Source organism: Eupeodes corollae, chromosome 1, assembly GCF_945859685.1.
Source record: "Eupeodes corollae chromosome 1, idEupCoro1.1, whole genome shotgun sequence".
NCBI classification, from domain to species: domain Eukaryota; kingdom Metazoa; phylum Arthropoda; class Insecta; order Diptera; family Syrphidae; genus Eupeodes; species Eupeodes corollae.
The window spans coordinates 115,196,218-115,218,687 of record NC_079147.1 but is presented as its reverse complement, the minus strand read 5'-3'; the positions used below and the strand labels follow the sequence as shown (position 1 = coordinate 115,218,687).

The following is a 22,470-nucleotide window of genomic DNA, read 5'->3' as shown; positions in this document are numbered from 1 at the left end:
ATATTAAGATAATCTTAAATTTTGTTTGGTGGAGGTTTCATTATATTGTTAATACAATTAATATAAAATAAAAGTTATGTCGATTTCGATTAAAAAAATGTTTTTGATTTCAGAATCAAAGCCAGAACAGGAAGCTTCCATTATATATGCAATAACCTTTTTAAAGTTCGGTTAACAAAGCAAATTAAATTACACATTTTGTGCATTAATAAAAGAAAATAATGATTGACATAAAATCATTCATCAATATTTTATCTTCTTTTGATTTTTTCATCATGGTGTCTTCTTTGAGTTGACTATGGTTTGTGTTGAGTTAGTTTATTATGTAAGTTTATTATGTAACTCTTTTTGTTGGAATAAGTGTGTTACTAATGTTACACTCCCTATGAAAATGTCCTTAAACAAAGTTGTGGGTAAGTCTTTTTCTAGCTTTGTTTTAATGGTCAGAGTGCACAAAATTGTTTCAATCCTTTTCGTAATAAGTTTTGACTAATTCTCATTTAAAAAAAATACTAGCCGTGCCTTGGTAAAATGGGTTTAACCAGGTTAACGCATATTTTACATATCGACATTAACAAAAAAGTAGAAACTTTATAATATATCCTAAGCAAAACAATAAGTGAATGTGCATTTATTGTTATTATTTAACCAGTAAAAAATCTGAATTGGATATAGAAATAAAATTATATTATTCACAATACCTTGATCCTTTATTTTATTTTTGCATTATTTCATCATAACAATATATTTTGAAATGTTTATTTTTTAAACACGTATAATTTAAAATTAAGTTTTTAAAGACTAATTTGAAATAAAAAAAAACAGTTATGTTTACCTATAATATATATATTAATGAATTATACGTATATTTATATATATTTTAGATTTATTATTTTTTCATCTAAATCTATAGTAATATCAAAAGTTATATTAAAGTTTTATCTATGTTTTTGTTTTTATAATAATTATAATTTATCTTATATATAAAACAAATTGTCTATTTAAATATTTTCTTTTAGTTATAAGATTTTTGTAGGTTTCTGTTCCATTTGTTTTGGTTTTATGTACATTTTTGGTAAAAATAAAGAAGAAAAAAAGAACATTAAAAATAATTACTTTTCTTTAAGGTGAGTCTGTAGTTTTGTATATTTTGTATTTCATATTCGGTGAAAATGATCTTTAAAATTTGTTAAAATGGCGATGAGTTGATTCGTTTTCGTTTTTTTTTTTTTAAATTTGTTTATTAAATAGTTATTTGCTATGACAGTATGACGGATGTAATTATATTTTTTTTTTGTATTTTATTAAATTTTAAGATTGTTCTTTTGTATTTTGATAAACTGATTTTAAGTTTTAGGTTTTTGTTTTTATTTAAGTTAAATTTCGGGATATTATCATGACTAATATGCTTGTGACACAAATAATGCCCAAACTAGTAAGAGTTATTGTATTATGTTTCATTTGACCAGATCCGCCATAGAAAGTTACACTTAGATCCCGCATTTCGTTATCTGAAATGAAATACCAGAAAAAAGATTTTGAATTTCATCACTATAAATATATGTTATTATATTGTAAAATAATAATTATTTTCATTCTAAAACCTATCCTTCTCGTAGAATAACATTGAATTCACATATCTATGAAGATTAGGTAATATTAGCTTTCACATTTGTGGTTTGAAATAAAAGATTATTTTCAAAATTGTATATAAATTTGTTTATGATAATAAAAGAAAATCATATGAAGGAAGGTTGAGATGGCAGTCACAAACAGTCCTTGATGCGCGACTCAATGATCACTAGAAAGCGCGCTCCGTTTTGCTACAATATACTCGCTTGACTTATGCATTAAAAAATCAAAATATAAAAAGATATTGTTGTGACGGATTTATATAAGCGATCCTTGAGTCCTTTCGTCGTATTCAGAAAGGAAATCAGGTCTTTGATTTTTATCGCCGAAAGTTTATCAAGATTTTTAAGAAGAGCCCTTCCAAAGCTTAACACTCTAAACTGGCCTGGACAGGACATTTATAGAGAACGTCAATCACAGTTTCCCTTTCATGTTGGTCTCCGCAGTTACGGCAGTGAGTGTTGTATGGGATACCCAGCTTTACTGCATGCTCTTTTATCGACCAATATCCGGTACATGTTGCAGTGACCCCGGCTATATCATGCCTGAGCCTGCTTAAAAGTGGTTAAGTTCGTTCGACTTTTCCACCTGCGGTTGGATTCTGTAAGAAAAATTGAGAATATTTTTCTATCATAGCTCCAAGAGAAAAATATTCCCTTTCTGCAAGTGAGCTATAAAGGGCCGATCCTTGCCGGGTCAACTCATCAGACTGTTCATTTCCATCAATGCCACTATGACCTGGAAAACAAATTAAAGATACCCGGAGGTTAATGTTGGGCCTGGATAGTTCATACCAACATTAATGGACCAGTATAGAGGATCTTGTGGTGAAATTGATAGCCATAATAGCCACCTCGCTGTTTCTTTTTGGGTTTAAGTTTAATTTGAACACTGCTGTCTTCTTTTATTCCTTGTGATTCCGCTTAAAATACACTCGCGCAACCAGGTAGCCGAAAAGACTTAGAGACATTTAAAGACGCAGAGACAATTTCCAACCCAACTTCATTCCCAACTCGAATCTTTCCTAACTATATTATCCTTCAATTCCCTTCTGGTAGGAAAGACGACTTTAAAATCCTTACTGAGAATTCAAGGCAGGTTAGAGTCTGATTTATTTACTCCTAAGGCACTGCACGATATTAAATATTTAATTTGTAGGATTACTACTGGTAGGAGGTGCAAAATAACATATAAGGCGTCTGTTGGACAGGATCGAAGAGCCCATGTAGTGCCGACTAAAGATATTCTGTGAACTTTTCTTAAATCCTCGATATTGTATTTCTTTTTAAGCGCAGGCCAGCGTACAATCGATCCATAAGAAAAAATTATCTTTGTTTGATGCCCCCATTTTTTACCAAAAGTTTTTCTGCAGACATAAAAGGCAGTGCAGGTTTTCTTAACACGTTAATCGATATTCACTTTCCATTTCTAGTTTAGTTAAGGTTATAGAATGACTTCTAGATATATCGCGCTGCAGGATAAAGACAGGATTTGACTTTTCAGTGGAGGTAGGGTGAATGGAGGTATTTTAGTTTTGGTCGGAACGAGCATCAGTTCAATTTTGCTCTGATTAAAGCAAAGTCCACTGCTAGTGGCCCAGCTGCTAACTTTTTTCATAGCCATCTACGTGATTGTGCTATTCACGGTGACAAACTTCCCAACAGCAGTAAAATCAAATCAATAAGCTAAGCTATCGCCTTTATCCCACAACTTTTTAACTTTATGAGGAGTTTATTCGTATGACTAAAATCCGAAGTGTGTTAGTGATTCGAGAATAGATTCAGTAAGGAGGTTACTGAAAGTACCTTCTACTTCTAGGAAGGTAACAAGTGTAAATTCTTTACAATTAATTATCTTCTCAATGGTACGGGCTGCCTCAGGCAGGGCTCGGCCGCCTCAGCAGACTTGCCTTTGAGATATGCGTGCTAAGATTCTTCTAGTGGACATTCATCTACAATGTCCCTGATATGGGTTTCTATGATACTTTTCAGTGTTTTAGATGCAAAAGAGGTCAAACTAATTGGCTGAATAGTGAATATCCTTTCCGTATTCATGGTCACACTTATCCACTTTTGGGATAAAAACTACTTTCACCTTTCTCCATGTCCCCCGTATACATGATTTAGATATTGAAGATGGGATCCAGCCATGTTCTTGATGTTCTAAAGTTTTTATAGCATTACACAATTACACATCCAAACGTGAAGATTTAAAGGGACAGAAAATATGAACAGTCCAGGAAATGTTTTTTTCTTGTAATAACAGAATTCATTTACTACACATTTTACTAGATTAGTGTATAGAGTTCAAAATGTTTTTTTTTAGAGTGCAATTCTCGCAGACCAGAAAATGTGTCGAAATAAGTACTTTCAGGTTCAGCTAGAGAGGATGTCCACAATCCGCCAGGTCTCTTCGTCTTCCATCGATCGACAATATTCTCTCCAACTTTGTTTTTTGGCAATTTCTAAAGCTCGGTTGATCATTAAATAAGTCTACTCGTATGCTATGCATGGTTGTTAAAAACATTGCTTGATGCAGATTTTGAAGCTCGTTTGGTAATTTTCCTTAAAGCAGAAAGGTTTTCGTTCCACCTAGAAGGAATTTTGTATCGCTGTAATTTAGTGGGCATGAATTCTAAAAAGCAGTTTTAACTGTTGATTCAAAAATTACTATTGATTCTATGCTACGATTTAGAATTTGGTTTAGTTTGGACTTAACTATTTTACCCAAATTTTTCTAGTCAGAATCAAAAAATCAAGCCCACAAATTAATTATTTACATCACCACCTATGCGTATTTACTAACTAAAATTAATTTCTTTGAATCACCTACTTAAGTTTTTTTTTCCAATACCTGAGTTTCCTTGTACCTTTCGTTTCTAATTTATTCGCTTCATAAAGCCTTTATTTAGCCGAAAAATACCTGTATGCAATGTGCATTAAATTTTAATAGATAATAAACATGTCTCCAATTTTGGCACTAACACTGATGATACCATTTAATTAAAATGTTTGCACCCAAAACAGGCGCAACTCATATGAACTTCATAATCATCATCATCATGGTTACGTTTTCGTAATAAACCGTATAATAAGTATAAACAGAATACAGATTTTATCGTCATCCTTCGAAGTCCTTGTAATCAAAGAGACTGTAGTCTATATACATAGTATATGTAAGGAACATTTAATTTCCCTATACCTATCTACACTAGACAAGGCTTGAGGGAAATGCAATTATTCTGTCTATAGCTACTAAAGCGTTGCAAAATACATATTAAATCAACCGTTAAAGCAAATGCAAGGACGTATTTTCGTTTATCGAAAAAATGATGTGTTTGCTTGAATCAAGAGGCGTTTCCCAGCTTCCTATAACCATCAGCACAAAGTTAAAATAAAAACACAAGAGTGGTAAGGCGCATACATTATGCATGTAGGCAGTTTTGATATGCAGCGAAAACCAAGTAAGAATACAATTTCTATGGAATGTTTTCTAGTTAAGGTTTTCAAGTATATTAATGTGTGCGAAAAACTTATGAAAAAACAATAATTTTAAAGTAAAGTTAAAGTTAAGTTAAAATTTAAAATGTTTTTATTCTTTTACAATAAAAAAATTGTTCTTAGAAGTTTTGTCTGATTTATCTTTATTCCCTATCTCATTTAAGTTGCGAATAAAAGTTTTGAAATATTACTGATTGTGATTTTTTTTAATTTTAATTGGGGTGTATAGAATACTATTAATTGTATCTTCTTTGGTTCAATTTTAATTTAGAACAAAGTACGTTGACAGAAAGCGTTTAAACATTGCAAATGCGCTAAAAATTAAATGTGGTTTGTTAAGATAAACATAAGAGTTAATTAATTTTGAGTCAACATAAATTCACTTCATCATGGTTATTACTCTTTGAAAAAGTTAGATGTTTAAATAATCACTGACATGTATTTTTTGTTTGCTTTAAGCAACGAAAGAGAGTTCAAGCTACTAATCGACTTTTCGAATTAATGTTTTAAATAAATTCTATGTATATGTGGCAAGAGGTTTGCAACGGTGGTAATTAGGTACCTGTGCTGTATCTCAATGAACTTTTAGTTTTATGAAGCTAGTTGGGTGACCTGATTTATATATAAATAATTTAAATATCCACCTAACGTTGAACTAAATAAATTTTTCTTAAAAATGTGGAGCATTGATTTAAGTAGCACAGTCTCTTGTATTTACTGAATGACTAAGTTCAACATGTATTTTTGTAATGCACCGCGGGCATAATCATTCCTAATGAGCTTTATTTGCATAAGTCTAAAGATAACTACACATGTACCTACATTAGTCCAAAAATGTAAAAGAAATAAAAGTTGACGATAATTTTGGTTTAGAGAGTAGAGTGTTGATTTCGGCGGCGAAATGCCAGTAAAAAACTGTGTTCTACTCTTCCGGGTATTATAAGGTGTCGCGTACCAGGTTAGGTGTCCTAATTAATTAGGGGTCGCAACAATCCATTGGGAACTAAGGAATAGTGTCTTACAACTCTCAAACATTTCTTTCTACGAGTGACGTTGTCAGGGATGTAGGGGAAGTACATTTTTAGCTAGTTTGACATTTGGCTAGTTTGATAAAGCACTTTTCATGACAAGAATTACTATTGGAAGATTTGTTAATTCCTCTTCTCAGAAAATGTATATAATGTAAATATAGTGGTTTTTATATAAGATGAGCAGCATATTTAACCATCAAACATTAAACCATTCATACTTTTAAACAAGTCATAATTCGTATATTGTAATTTAAATATTTTTTGTTTGTTTTTCTAAAACAAGAAACACTAAGAAACACTAAAATCCTAAATGGTAAAATTTGTTCAAAAATAAACAACGAAATACATATTTAACTCAACGAACATACAAATTAAATATTTAAAAACAACAATTCGTGTTCTGAGAGCTTAAAATGTTTCTTAATTTATATTGCCCTAGGTGTAAAAAGTACAAAGGAAAGGTGTATGCAACAAAAATAACATCAAAGAAGAAAATTTAAAGCAAATACAATGAACTAACCTGACGAGCCATGATTTAGAAATGATGACAAGTCAATGAGTCCATCTGTAATAAGGACAGATATAAGAAAATTTTAAATGAATGAAGATTAATGAATAAAGAAGTTAAACAAATTTATATGTACAAGTATAATAACAAAAACATGATGAATTCTAGTCTGTATCAATATTCATACAAAGTCTATGTGTCTATTTGAATCAATACTTCAAAAGATGAAAGACAATAACACGCCATAAGGTATTGATGGAATTCCATTAGAATTCTATAAAAATAACACCTATTAACTAAAAAATTATCTTTTGATATATGTACTTTAACAATTTATATACTCAGTTGTAAGTTCCACACATCATGAACAAAGCTGTTATCTTTGTCATTTATACAAAAGCGAAATCTAAACCTTCCAGTAAATTGCAGAGGCATTTTTATTCTAAACAGTTTATTGGTGATTCTCTATATATTCTACGAAAGGCTTACAAATGGGTCGAAGACAAAAACCGTCTAAGAATGTTTCAACTCGGTTTTCGGTCGGGTTGCTCAACGATGAACCATACATTTTTATTGACAAGTATTGCTAAAAAGTCAATTGAGAAAAAAAAAATATACCCTTGCTTCGTCGAGTTCAAAGAAGCATTCGACAAGCTCTGATGTGCAAGCTCTTCATGATGTACATATATACTTTAACTTTCTTATTTCTTCGAGTGCAGTGGTATGGAATGGGACGAATTTCACAGAATGGTTTGAAATATCGATAGATGTTCCCCAAGGCTGCATTTTAAATCCATTACTTTTTCCTTTATTTACTGATGAAATGTTGTATGTACTCCCAGAAGGAATATATTTTGCAATGACTTACTTAAGCTATTGACTAAGTAGTACTGGCTGACAATCCTTTCATTTTGGAGCTGCAGTTAAACTGGCTAAATACCTTTTGCAAGAAATGGGAGACAGTTATTAATACAAGGAAGACAAAAGTAATGACCTTTGAAGCGCGAACAAAGAGATGGCAGCCCGAATAACATTGGAATTTAAGATTCGGGGTGTTTTTCATACACATAACAATAATTCTTAAAGCATGCTAAACAAAAAAGTTGTGAGGCTAAACTGGCTTTGGGTATAATGTGGCCTAAGTTCTTTGCTAACCAGGATATCGATCTCTCGTCAAAATACCATGTTTTCCATGCAACCTCGAACTCATATAGAGATATTTCTTCAAATGCTTATTTAGAGTGCCTAATTCAACACCAAACTATGCCATCGTTTATGAATGGCAATAGCCGGGAAAATGAAGACGTAAGCCATTTTATTGCCAATTTTCCCATACTTAAATAAGTCGGTTGTATTTTTTCTTTAAATAAATTTTATGAAATATTGAAAGGAGCACTAGGATGGTAAACTTTATATAAGTACAATAACCCAGTGGGCCAGGGCCCAGGGCCCCCAATCCACCAATCCACCAGTTGAAAATGAATTAATCTGTACAAGAATTATAAAGAAAACGAAATAAGATTTCCTCTTTTAAATTAATAACGAATCCCACTTACTTTAATTCTATTTGCAACCCAAATATATGACCCGCAGAGACTTTAGTCAAAGAATTTACTCAAAGTCAAAAACAGGGTGTTTCTTTGAAAAACAAATCAAAAACTTAACAGACTTGCGCTCTTCAACCAAAACGTAAGGGGACTTCGACATTTTTCTTAACTACCAATCATTTCCACACGACGTATTCGTTTTGACAGAAACGTAGCTTAATTCAAGCTTTTTCGACACAGAACTTTTTAGTCAAGAGTTCGAAGTTTACAGAAACGATCGTCATTTTGGATTAAGGATTTAGGTGGAGGTGTTCTCATAGCGGTAAAAAATACATATTTCTCCTCTTCTGTATCTTTTCCATTTGTATTATCAGTTGAACTGGTATGTGTAAAGATAATGGTACAGACTAAGACTTTTTTCATTTTAAACGTTTACATTCCTCCAAAAAGTTCGGAGTTATAACGATCTCTCCTTGGCATTAGACTATCTTATAAATTTGTCCAGCTCTGACACCGATATCTTACTTCTAGGTACTTCTACCACACATTGACTGGATTCCATCTAAAGACGAATCCTGCCTTGAAGCCTCTCCTTCTTCTTCACAAATGGAACTATCTCTTCTCGATAAAGTCCTTCTTACTGACTTACAGCAAACAAGCTGTATTAAAAACTCAAAAATTCGAATTCTCGATTAATCTTTTCTTCTGACGCTATTAGTACTCTTGTTCTAGAATCTAGATCAGGAATTACTAATATTGACAAATATCACCCCACTTTGGAAATTTTTTTTTGACTTAAGTAATCACTTTACTAATCACAGTAATTCTTTTGATTGCTTATATAATTTTGATTTCAGAAGAGCCAATTTCCAGCAGTTGTCTGAAGATTTAACCATTTCTGGAATTGCTGATACACTAGCATTTTCTAACATTGACGAAGCAGTTTCAACTTCTTATAGGATCCTGAATTATTGTTTTGAAAAAAAATGTACCGATAAAGAAATCAAGAAATACAAACTTTAGCCATCCTTGGTAAACGAAAGATTTGCGTTTACTGCGTAACAAATGAAATAAGGCATGGAAAACGTATCTTAAAACTCTGTCTCCAGTCAACTTCTCTATTTATGTTAATAATTTTGTACATGCTTCTTATGTTACTGATATGGGCACCTCTTTGAAAGAGAATCCTAAAAAATTTTGAATTTTGTAAACTCAAAGAAAAAATCAGATGGCTTTCCAGTTAACTTCTCTTACAAGAAGCTTTCGTTGGATAAAACTTTTGATATCTGTAACGCTTTCGCAACGAATTTATATCACAGCAAAAACTCTGTCGTGTTTCCACTTTTTAAGATTTAGGTGTACATTTCAGTTCCAACTTAGAGTTTACACATCACATTAATTTATTGTAAATAAGCAAGTTCTATGCTTGGTTTTATAAAACGCTGGGCAAAGAAGTTCAATGATCCCTATGTTACCCTTTCTTTGTAGAATTTCCATGTTCGTCCTCATCTTGAATATGCTGCGCAGGTATGGACGCCCCATTACGAAAATCATAGAAAACGTATTGAATCAATTCAACATAATTTCATTCGCTTTGCCCTAAAAGGTCTTCCATGGGAAGATCCCTATGATCTGCCTCCCTATGAACATCGTATTCTACTTCTTCAAATGCAATCTCTCCATCAAAGGCGTGTTTATAATGACTTAGTATTTTTTCATCAACTCATTAATGGTGAAATTGATGCACCTTATTTGCTTTCTTGTGTACATTTGAATTACCGGGGCGGAACTCATCACCAGCGCACATTTGATTTTATACATATTGACTTCCATAGAACTAATTATGGTAAGAATGAAGCTTTTAGTCGAATGAGCATTTTTTTACATAACTTAAACTGTTCATCGACAGATTTAAATTTAAATAAGGGGGATTAAAATCATTGTTTAGAACCAGTGTTCCACTATCGTAAACGTTCTCATTTTATTTTTTGTTCTGTAATAGTTAAATGCTATTTTTGTTTTGTATTTTGTGCGTGTGTTAGGCTATAATTGTATTATTTTTTACTTTTTACTTTATGATGAGCCTCTGATCGTAGTTTGACGCTTGCTATAAGCTTACAAAAAAGGTTAGGAACAGAAAAACTAGTTTTATTTAACTCTCCGTTCCGTTGAAATTCTCCTCCTCAACATCTTAAACTTCTGGCAACATGAATCTTTAATCATGCACCTGCACTGCACACGCTGTCAACATTAGTTTAACAACTTTGCTTTCGTTCTACTCTACAGTTCTGCACACATGTTGGCTTTTCTAACTCACTCCATAAACAAACACAAATTTGTCCCATGATGAGTTGTCAAATGATGAGTTGTACCATTATGAGTCGGATTTTGTTTCCTTACCTCTTTCTTCCTCTCTGTTCAATGTAAGGAATAAAGACCAAAAATACTCCATTACTAAGATCGGAATCTCAGATTGACATTTCGGTTTGCCTACAAGCTAAGTACACACTAAATGTGAGAAAGTGTACGTGAAATGATGCAAAAACCAAACACATTCTCACATTTAGTGTTCCGGCCCATCAAAATGCTTCATTATAGTCTGCAGGCACATCTAAATGCTTTATTTTGAATGTTTTATGGCCTCGTTCAAAAACTAAACAATCCTAACCAACAGAATCTGAAGTGCTGACATGGACTTAAATTGGAAGATTTGTATAGCTTTTTAATTTCTATCCAAAAAAATGTTGTTAATGTATATAAAAATAAGATTGGCCAAATACATATTTAATGATTTATTAGTGCTGGTTTTATTTACTTAAATTATTTGCGAACCCAATATGAGCTGCAACTAGTTAAGTATAGTTGGAAATGGACAAAAGTGTAACACAATACAAGTGTAACACAAGACAATGCTACGAGAAGCATACTTGTGAAGTTTCATTGCCAACTTTAGCTAGTTTAGATTCCTCAATTAAATTAGTACTTTCATCATTTAAGCAGTTCGATAATTGTAACACCAAATTTTAGTTTTGTTTGTTGCAGGAATATTAGTAAATGGTAAATGGAGTATTTTTGGTTCTGCTCATCTTCACAGTGCTCATCTACGTGGCTTGGGCTAGGTTTCATAAAAAAAATATGTAACTCGGATTTCACCTAAACAAAGCATTGCGTCACCTAACAATGGAAATTATTTGGGATGCCTGGAACTTTTAGGTGAATTTGATTCATTCATCACTGATCATTTAAAAAATGTGGGAACTCCTATTTATCAGCAAATATCTGCAACGAATTCATTGATATAATGGGAAAACAAGTTCCAATGAAAATTCTAGATGAAATTCGATCGTCAAATTATTTGTCCTTAAGTGTTGAACTTACACTCGACCTTTCTCATATCGACCAGTTGACTTTTTTAATTCGGTATTTTAAAATGTATGTTCAGAACGAAAGGTTCTTGAAATGTATACCAATTCAAGAGCATAAATCTGACACAAAATATTCTGGTTTGAAGCCTTGACATCTTTTTCTAGAGATCCAGAGCAAGCTCCAGACACGAAAGCGAAGCGCTAAGCCTGTGTAAGAAAACGTCAAAACTGGAGTTCCTCATTTTAACAGAAATTTGGAGCACAATATTAGAAAGAATTCATAAAACCAGCAAGAGCCTTCAAAAAGAAACAGTAACAACAACGACTGACGTTGCTTTGCTTTGTTTACTATGATCTTTCATAAATGATTTAAGGGTCCTGCATTATCCGTCGAGCTAATTGGGAAAGAATAGTTTTTAAATGCCATAAAAAAGATCCAATTGCTACCAAGAAATTAATGCATTGTTTGTGTTTTTTTTCCGATTGCAAAAATTTGACTTTATTGGAGTTACGAAATTCTTGCGAACAGGTAGAAGGCCTGCACATCGTACAGTATTTGAAAGAATTCAATAAAGATGTAAATGAAGATCTTATTACAATATCAAAATTGTACAGTCTAATTACAGTGGACAAAATTGGGAACACATTTCTAAATGTAGAAACTGCCTGTAGAATTTTCATATTATTGATGGTTTCAAACTGCAGTGGAGAGCGTTCATTTTCGAAATTCAAAAGCATAAAAAATGAACTTCTAAGCACAGTGCTACAAGATAGACTAAACAGCTTGTCAATTTTATCAATTGAAAATGAATTACTGCAGGAAATTGAATTTAATGACTTAATTCATGGTTTTGCAATTGGCAAAGTCAGAAAAGTATGCCTTTGCCTTCAATAATATTTTATTGTATTGTTAAACTTACATACATATATATCTAAAAAAAAAAAACAAATCAAAACAAAAATAAAGAAATAAACTTACATAACATAAAAAAAATATAAAAACATTAGTTATCAACCAAAAAACCAACTCAAATTTTCAAAAATCAACTATAAAGAAAAATGTTCAACTATTGAAGGTAAATTAAAAAAAATATGTAAGTATTAATAAATAAAAGTATCAATCTGTTTTATATTTTCTTTAGTTCCGCTTAAAAAGTACAAATATTAAAAAAAAACATACAAATTCATTTTAACATTATTTTTTTAACCTAAAGAATAAAAAAAAAATATTATGCCTATTTTTTTGGCCCAGGGCCCCCAAAAGTCTAATAGGCCCAGGGCCCTGTTAATATCTTTGGTTCTTGCAGTTACTGTAGTTCCAAATATCCAATTTTGTGTTTCAAATCACATACAAATTGAAATAATATACAATTTTTGCTTTAAACTCGTTTAAAATTATAAAACTTTTTCGGTTTCAAATCATTTTGGTAATTTTTTTTTTTCAAATCATTTCAAAATTGTAAAAAAATTGTTACCGCCTATGTTATTGAGTTTCCTTTAAACTAGTATACTCATAAAACTTGTTTTAAATAGTTTTTGAATTTAAATTTCTTTCTAAAACTTGATTTAAATATCAACTACTCAAAATAGGGGTCATAAATAATAACTTAATTGGCACAGCCACATTGTTTAAAACTAGTTTAAAACTGTTTTCGAGTCTTAAGTTTTAATTTTTTTTAAATAAGCCCGCTCCCTCACTCCAATCAGTAATCATAGTTTTGCATGGTCAAAAACATTTCTCTTATAGATTTAAATATCTGAACAATAGTATATTCAATTTTACAGAAAATCGAAACATGAAAGTGGATTCCATAGACTATATAAGGTCCCGTGTGGATAGTGCATACACATACATGTATGCTATAATTTAAATGCAAATACCTTTCATGCCTTAAGGTATCTTTTCATGAAGCATTTCTTATACTCATAAATCGCTCAAATATTCTTTAAGGGGCTATTCATAATTAAACTATTTTTCGAAAGGACAGCATTTTCATAGACTTCTTTTTCACTTCCCATTGGAAGTTTTTAATCGTTCCGATTTGTCGAATTGAAATTTTATATATTTCCCGACATATTATGTCCCTAGAATATATATCAAAGATTTTTAGAGAGTTGTATATGTACGTGTGTCGTACGTTCGTAAGTTCCTACGTTCGGGAACCATTTTTTATCGTCTATATCTCAAGAACCAGTAAAGTTATCGACTTCAAATAAATTTTCGGACACGGATAGGAGGGTGTTATCAGTGTAGGGCGCATTCCAGCCTCCCTTTTTTTATTGTGTTTATTGTTCTGTTTGGAATTATGGTCTTATTTAAATAAAAATAAAATACGTAGTTAACCAAAAATAAAATGCGTATGAAAAATACATCCTTTTCCATTGACTTTGGCCTTTAAATCCTTACTTTGAAATATGGTTAGGAAAAATTGTATAAAGTTTCATAGAAAAGCAACAAAAAAGAAATATTCAATATCCAATACATAAACATAGGTAGCATAAGCTCTCTGATTCATCAAAGCACACGACTTAAAATAATAAAAAAGGAAAAAAACGCAAAATGAAATCGAGTTTAGATACACGAAACGAAAACCTTGTCAGCTTACATCAAGGATCGGCCTAATCCATTTCTATGGCCGGAAACCCATGGCCCTGTACCTCAATTACTATCTGCGTCGCGTCGTTGCTGACGGTACGATGCGTTTGAGTGATGTTCGTTGCGCCATACCATACCTTCTATCCGGAGCTGATGTTATACAATTGCATCAGAAACCTAAAGGCGGGGAGCGATTTTTCGAAAAATCAAAACGTTAACCAAAATTCGTTTTAGGTCGCTTTTTCACGCTGTCCTCATTCTCATCCTCAGTGTGACATGGTACAAAGGTGCATATGGAGGCTTTTAACAGATTCACCACCAAAGGGAATTAGTTTCCCTTTGCGGTTACCTTTAACTTTACCTACTTTACATTCGGATCCATACAATTTTAGGGGGATGATTGAATGTCTGCCTGATTGGAAAGATTGTCTATAAGCTGTATCTGACACACATAAAGTTTCGGGAATAATTTTTGAATTTTACGTCAGGCGAGACATAATGCTTAAAAATCCGACCCATTTACTTATATAGAATGGTATATAAAGGTATATAGCATGAACAAGTGCATATTTTATCCTTGTATGCATAGATTACTCCGGACAGAGATTTGGTGTTCGTTTTCATGGTCCAGAAGTGTGGTTTTTTGCTAGAGCAATCATGCGGATAGCGTGACTGATTGATTGCAGGTAATGCAATGGGACTACAGGCTTCGGGTTTTTGGACATTGGTTTCTAAACATGTCTCCGCAAAGCCGCATTTGGCTGAATTTACATTTTATATTCAGATTACATTTTACCGGGATCATATTTTGATAAATTTAATTGAATTTAGATTTGCTTAATGCAATAAAATGAAATCCAACTCCTTTATCTAAAACTCAATATAACAAATAAGTTCCATTTTTTTTTGAACGCTAATAATGTTTTGTTGTATAGCTTTAATTCTACAACTACAACCCCGGATAGAATAAGTATAGATATAGCTAAATACTGTGCTTGTAAAGGTGATTTTGTTAAGGAATTATTACTTAGATTCATCGTTTTAGTTTTAAATACTTTTTTCAGATTTTCTATACCTTTCTTGAAAGCCTTTACTTCTTGGAAGAATTGGAAAAATGTATTTATTATAACATCAGTACAAAACTTTGGTTTCTTAATTGCTATAAAGCACAAAATATAAATATTAGTATTCGTTTTCGAAGAATCACTCTTCTTTGAACTGATGTTTATGCCTGCTAATTCAATAAGGCAATTCAGGACAGTGTCTTTCAAATAAGAACAAGGTCTCTTCACCTGTCCTATCTTTATAATTTTAATATTTAAAAGCTAGCAGAATCTACAAATGTAACAAAGCAGGTTGCTTATCCTTAAATATATATGCAAATTTATTTAGGAGGATATACAATTTTTTCGGGTCGCTTTGTCTCTCCATGCTTTTATGCCCAACAATGTGAATAGCAGATGCAGATTTGATTAAATGAAAGCCTGAAGGACATTTTGTTTTAATATTTGCTCCCTGACTCAACGATGACGACAACGATAGAATAACAAAGGTTACCAACCGAGAATTTAATAATGGTTATTAAATTTCTATCAAATAGCACACTGGACCTTTTGTTTTGGAGATTTCCTTGGTTCTACATCTATGTATATGTTAGTTTACATATTTATTTCGAGATTTTTCAACAACATTTGAATGGTCTACACAGTAGGAAGGAAGTAGAAGATGAGGAGTAGAAGTCCAATGTAGATAGACACATATTTTTAATCTCGGAGTACCTACAGCAATTTGTTTTTCTTTTAGTTTTGCTGGATCAGCATATTTTCTCAAGTTATACCATCGCAAATATATCTAAAAGGATGTCCCAAAACAGACATACATATAGAACAACTATCTTCAGCTGTCAAATTAATTTGAAAATGTTTTCTGCTTTTAAACGATAACCGCTTTCAAAATCCTGACATTTTTATTTTTTCGTGCGGTTGTAGACCTTCTCTGCAGGTTCAAATCATAATCATAGCGCTCAGGCACCCCAGCCGATCTAGTGACATCCGTGGATTACATTCAATGTGGAAAGCCTATCTACAACGAACGGCAACATGGTCAGGGAGCATAGCCAAGGAGTCGCATTTTTTGCCTACAAAGCATTTACTAAATATTGAGCTCTATACATACATATTCTATGGCACATTTATATTTTGCTGTGTAATGGTAATTTGCAATCCCAAACAACTAAAATCAACCGAGGGATGCGACCGATGGCAACTAAAGGACGTCAGTGTAGTACACGAAACAAGCCAAACGTAGGCTAAAGCCTGAAGGACGCTTATTTATTGAATATCGTTTTGCATTCATGACAGGACAGTCAACTACTATACAATTGTGGTTGGGAATGAACGTTTTATTCTACAATTGTTGTGGGTTTGAGTTCTCTTATAGTTCCTACCAAGCCTCTACTTTATCCAACCTATATACCTTTTCCTCACTTCCAGTTTTGTTCGTTTGATCCTGTTGTTATGTTGAAAAGTTTTCATAGGTTTTTGTGTAAATCCGATTGCTAAGAAATTCTGGAAAAACGCTGTACGAGACAGATTATATAAAAAAAAAGAATATTACAAAATTTAAAGATTTGTACCTAATATTAGTGCTGTCGAAACACGACGAGATGAATAAGTCGTTCGTTATAAGTTTTGTTTGAGCGTTATGCTTTTTGCATCAGTCAAAAATATTGATGCATTTGGTTTACAGATCATTTTATTTTAATTTGAATACATCCTCGATTTGTTACAAACAAAAATATTTAATTTGTATATTTTATGTTAATATTTGTATAATTTACAGGCATTACAAGGGATTATTAGTACCCTTTATTTGTTTATATTTAAACACAGTGCAAATAATTCCACATTCTCGATGTGCGGTTTAAGAAAGAATCTCTAAACTTGACAGTACGACCGAAATTGAGGTCAAGGGTAAACCGTTTTTAAATTTGGACAAGAATGTTTACTAACTTTGTCATATTTGGTCGATTTTTTTTTTCAAAATAAAACAAAACTAAATTCTTTTCTTCGGATAGACAAATTTAAAATTAGTTGCAGTTATATCATTTGGGCAATCAAGATTAGTTCAAAGTTTTCTTTGTACCTGTTGTCAAATGAAGAATCACGCCTATACTGTGCGCATTACGAATAAGACTATAACTTTGAAGGAAAGTTCACTTAGATACAACGCTCAACTTTTCTTCATAAGAAAACAACTCCACATCCTTTTTATCTTAAATCTGACATTATTTTATTTTATGTTTCGAAATGTATACAACTTTTTAAGTTTGTCTTTAAGTTATCACTTATCATTTTTGAACTTGAAGAACCTTAGGTGTATTTGTGATGAATGTATTTTTCTAAACAAAAATTATTTTTTTTAAATGTATGTATGTACATAAATATGAGGAGCGTATCATAGGAAATGTCAATTTCTAGGTATTGTGTATAGATCTCAAAGTAATGTCCTTTCAGTATACTTTATACATAATTTAGATAAAGAACTTGTCAACTAAGATTTGATACTCATAACAATAGATAAAATGTTCTTATTGTGTTCCTATATGATGTTGAAAAATGAAAATGACGTAAATATTTTTTGTTCTATTTTTACAAGAACGTTTGGTATTGTTAGGAAATCATCAAATTGGACTCATTGATTTACCTGACTTAGTTATGCCTGTCAATTTCATTGAAAAATAATAGAGGCTCTTTTTTCTTATACATAATATGAAACTAAGGAAAGAAAGAAAATTTTTGCCACTAATTGGTTGTATTTGACAGCAGAACAATGATGATTTAAATGCGTATCACAAAATTATTGATATTTTTGTCAAGAAAATAGATTTCGAAGAAATTAGCTAATAAGCTCTGTACGAATATTATATCTTTAATAATGTAGCTCTTTAAAATGAATCAATAAATTAAATATTAAGCTTTTGTTTTTGTTTAGGTCTTTGTGGCAGTTAAAAATACAACTCGCCATTAATGTTTTGTTCTAAATGGTACTTCTTCTGGACAGGAAAAGAACGCCTAGGATCTTATTTTCATCTCCAAGGTCTTATGTATCCATCAGTATATCAAAATTCATTAAAACTTGTACTGCGGTTTAGTAGTGGGGGCGTAACAGACATACAGATTTAACAACAAATATTCATAACAATATTTTGTGTGATATAATAATTTGAAGTCAATATCTTTCTTTGTCCTCTTAATAATTGACACGAAAATCATTTCGTATCAGTTTTTTAATTGTTTTTTTTTTTTTTTTTTTTTTTAATTGAATTTTCTAAAAAATATATATTTTGCATATGATGAAACAGTGTTATTTTAAAATCTATTTTTGTTGAGGAGATTTGTAGTCGAAAAAATTGTTTTACCAATTTTAGTAGTATGTACTAGGTATTTCCTAAAGTTTTTCCTTCCAATAAAATTTAGCACAGATTGAAATCATTTAAAAGTCAAACCTTTATTTATTCACCAGATGTCGAGATCAAGAATCAATTATTTTTTTTTTGCGTACAAATTTTGTAGATTTTAATTTTTATGGAAAAACTGACAGTGTAAAAAAAATATTTCTAGAAGATGAAACTAGTTTAATTTTTATTTTTTAAAAAGATATTCGAATATTTTTTTTATTTTGAAAGTGGCATAAGTAACTTTTTCAAAAAAATCGAGTTAATGGCAACACTAAATACAATTGAACGGTATCTTTTTATTTTTCAAAAATTTGGACTCAATAAGTTGAGAACTATTGAGATTTCTTCGAGAGAAGTATTGGTAATTAACGGTATAACAAATATCTTAAATATCTCGACTTTATACAAAAGTGACTTATGCCACTTTCAAAATAAACGGCTCAAATAATGGGTTCGATTTAAGTCAAAACTTTACTGAATGTTGAAAACAACATTTCTTATAAAAAGAAAAGTTTAAAGCCAATATCAAAACTTTTTAAAAAGATATTAAAGTCGAAAATCAATTTTTACCCACATTTAATAATGCTTAGGTTTATTTTTTGTAAGAAAACTATCAATTCGATTTTTCTGAAAACTTGATCAGATGACAAAAACGCTGTTCTTCGTTATATACAATTATTGTTGAGATAAAATCATTTAAGTTGACAATTATTTTTGTTCAGTTTTTATTTAAAAAAAAAAAACGCAAATCGATTTTTTTCCAAAAGTCGCTAGTTTTGTTGGTTCTGGAGATGTTTTGGGTTAACCTACATTTTCCTTTTTTCTCTAAATTGGTATGGTAAAAAATTATGCACTCAGTTTTTTTGATAGACATTTCTGCATTTTTCTATGTTATTGCATGTACATATATCCAAATTTATTTGAAGTCGATATCTGTACTGGTTTTTAAAATTTGGTCGACGAAAAAAACTACACACGCACGCACAGACATCTCTTTAAAAATCTTGTATTTATAGTTTGCTTTGAGAAGTTGCTGAGAAACGAGTCTTAACTAATAATCATTTTTAAATTGATAGAACTAGGTCCTAGCAATTGTACGAAGAAATGAATTGATACCGATTTGAGTACTTATTCCAGGACTAGAATTTTTGTATCGAAATAAAAAACTTGAAAAATTAAAAAATACCTGAGTTAAAAAATTAAATGGAAACTTAATTCCAGGATGCATTAATACAAAAAACCGAAGAATATTCTTAATTTATATTATTAACATTTTAAATGAAATAACCAAACATTCTGCTTAAAAAGTTAAAAACACATCAATATTTGTATTTCAATAATCTTTAAAAAAATTTAATCTTGGAATCTCTTGGTGATGTTTCATTATTTATCATAATACTATCATATTTCATCAGCATTGGAATTGGATGAAAAGAGCACGCTAGAATGCAAAAACAGAAATTCTTAGAAATTCTGCGATTTTGCATTACAAAAAATAATTACTTGGAATTTCATTTAATGGAATTTGAATTCAATTTCCTTTATTATCATAAGAACATTAATTAATTTTTTTCCACCCTTTACTCAAGTATTATATAAAAATACTCTACATTTTTTCTATAGCACAAGGGGACAAGGGAATCTCCTGATAAATAAACCGTCAACCAGATTGACCACATTGCAATCGACGCACGACACTTCTTCAGTATCCAGGATATCCGAACATTCCGAGAGGCCAACATTGACTCGGACCACTACCTCGTTGTAGCCAAGGAACGGCTACGGATATCCCGATCCAAGCCAAAACAAGGAAGTACTACGAGAATTTTCGACATTAGACAATGTCCTTTTCCAAACGAGTCTCTAATAACCTTTTAAGGAGTCCTATGCTGCCTGCATTAAACATTGAAAACCAGTGGCAACATTGTCTTGCAGCCATCAGAGATGCCACCTTTGAAGTGCTTGGTTTCACACGGCCACCACAGCGAAACCCCTGGTTTGACGATGAATGCCGGCAAGCGCATGCAGCGAAACAAGAGGCATTCAAAATGGCGCTGCACAAAAGGACTAGAGCTGCTCGCGAGCTCTACGAGCAGAAGAGGAGAGAGGAATACCGGCTTCTTAGACGGAAAAAAAGAGAGCATGAGAGAGATCGAGAAGATAGAGGGATGTCACAACAGGAATGAGGTTCGTAAATTTTACCAAAAGGTAAAAAAACCTCCCAAGGGTACCAGCCACGAATTGAAGCCTGTAAAGACGATCAGGGGAACATCGTAGTAGAACCGCAGTCCATGCTGAGAATATGGAAAGATCACTTCTCCAAATTATAAAACGGCGATGACAAACCGAATTCCGCTGTAAGGGAGATAGCACCACTCAACCTCGGCGACGCAGATCAACAATTCCGCCTACCCGACCTTGACGAAGTGAAGATAGCTATATCTAAACTTAAGTCAAACAAAGCTGCTGGAGCTGACGGTATCGCTGCCGAACTATTCAAAGCAGCAGGCTATGACTTGGTAGGGAGCATGCACCAACTCATCTGCAAAATATGGTCTGAAGAAAGCATGCCCGATGAGTGGAATCTCAGCATAGTGTGCCCGATACATAAGAAAGGAGACCCTCTAAACTGCGCCAACTACAGGGGCATCAGTCTCCTTAACATTGCGTATAAGATCCTCTCTGCCGTATTATGTAAACGTCTGAAGCCACTCGTCAACAACCTGATTGGTCCTTATCAGTGTGGCTTCAGCCCAAGAAAGTCCACTATCGACCAAATATTCACACTACGGCAGATCTTGAAAAAAACCCAGGAGCTTCAAATCGATACCCATCATCTCTTTATCGATTTTAAAGCCGCGTATGACAGCATCTATAGGGAAGAGCTCTACCAAGCAATGACTAGTTTTGGAATCCCTGTCAAACTTATCCGTTTGTGCAAAATGACGTTGGAGAATGCACGCTGCTCTACAAGGTCGGAAAAGATCTTACCGATGCATTTGATGTCAAAAAAGGTTTTAGACAAGGCGATGCACTGTCATGCGACTTCTTCAACATCGTTCTGGAAAGAATTGTGCAAAACTCAACCGTCAACACTAGAGGCACAATCTTCTAAATGTCCATCCAATTACTAGGATACGCAGATGATATTGACATAATTGGAAGATCAAAGCGTGATGTCAGTGGAGCGTTTTTGAGCATTGCGACGGAAGCGAAGAAGATGGGTTTAGTGGTCAATGAGGGCAAGACCAAGTATATGCTGTCATCAAAAAAGGACACTGAACGACGACGTCTTGGACAAAACGTCACCATGGACAGCTATAACCTTGAGGTAGTTATAGACTTTGTCTACCTAGGCACCGCTGTTAATACAGAAAACGACACCAGCGCTGAAATCAAACGAAGAATAACTCTTGCAAATCGCTGCTTCTTTGTACTTAGAAGGCAATTGAGAAGTAAAGTCCTCTCTGGAGCATCTAAAATCACCATCTATAAGACACTCATCATCCCGGTTCTCATTAATGGTGCTGAGGCCTGGACCCTGTCAAAAAAAGATGAGAGCGTCTTAGGATGCTTCGAGAGAAAAATTCTTCGGGTGATTTTTGGTCGCGTACGCATAGTATAGAAGATATAACGACGAACTGTACGGCCTGTATAGCGACACTGATCTAGTTAGCAGAATTAAAGTCCAACGGCTTAGATGGCTAGGTCATGTAGAGCGGATGGACATCAACGCTCCAGCCCGAAAGGTTTTCGAATCCAATCGCGAGGGACGGCGCAGTAGAGGAAGACCGCGACTCAGGTGGCGCACCCAGGTGTGAGAGGACCTCAA

The 22,470-nt window shown here is 32.6% G+C and overlaps 1 protein-coding gene across 2 annotated transcripts in view; it reads right to left on the bottom strand.

Annotated features, from left to right (window-relative positions):
- Nucleotides 1–302: 302 nt before the first annotated feature.
- Nucleotides 303–22,470, bottom strand: part of LOC129953652 (hemicentin-1) — a 403,952-nt gene continuing 381,784 nt past the window's right edge. Inside the window, exons 12-13 of one of the 2 annotated variants that reach the window (XM_056066975.1) lie at nucleotides 6,684–6,728; nucleotides 303–1,511 (exon numbers count right to left, since the gene is read on the bottom strand). In XM_056066975.1, the coding sequence (XP_055922950.1) occupies nucleotides 1,372–1,511; nucleotides 6,684–6,728 (185 nt within the window). In that variant the 3' untranslated portion in view covers nucleotides 303–1,371. The remainder of the gene's footprint in view (nucleotides 1,512–6,683; nucleotides 6,729–22,470) is intronic. The other variant, XM_056066976.1, reaches the window with a different exon arrangement.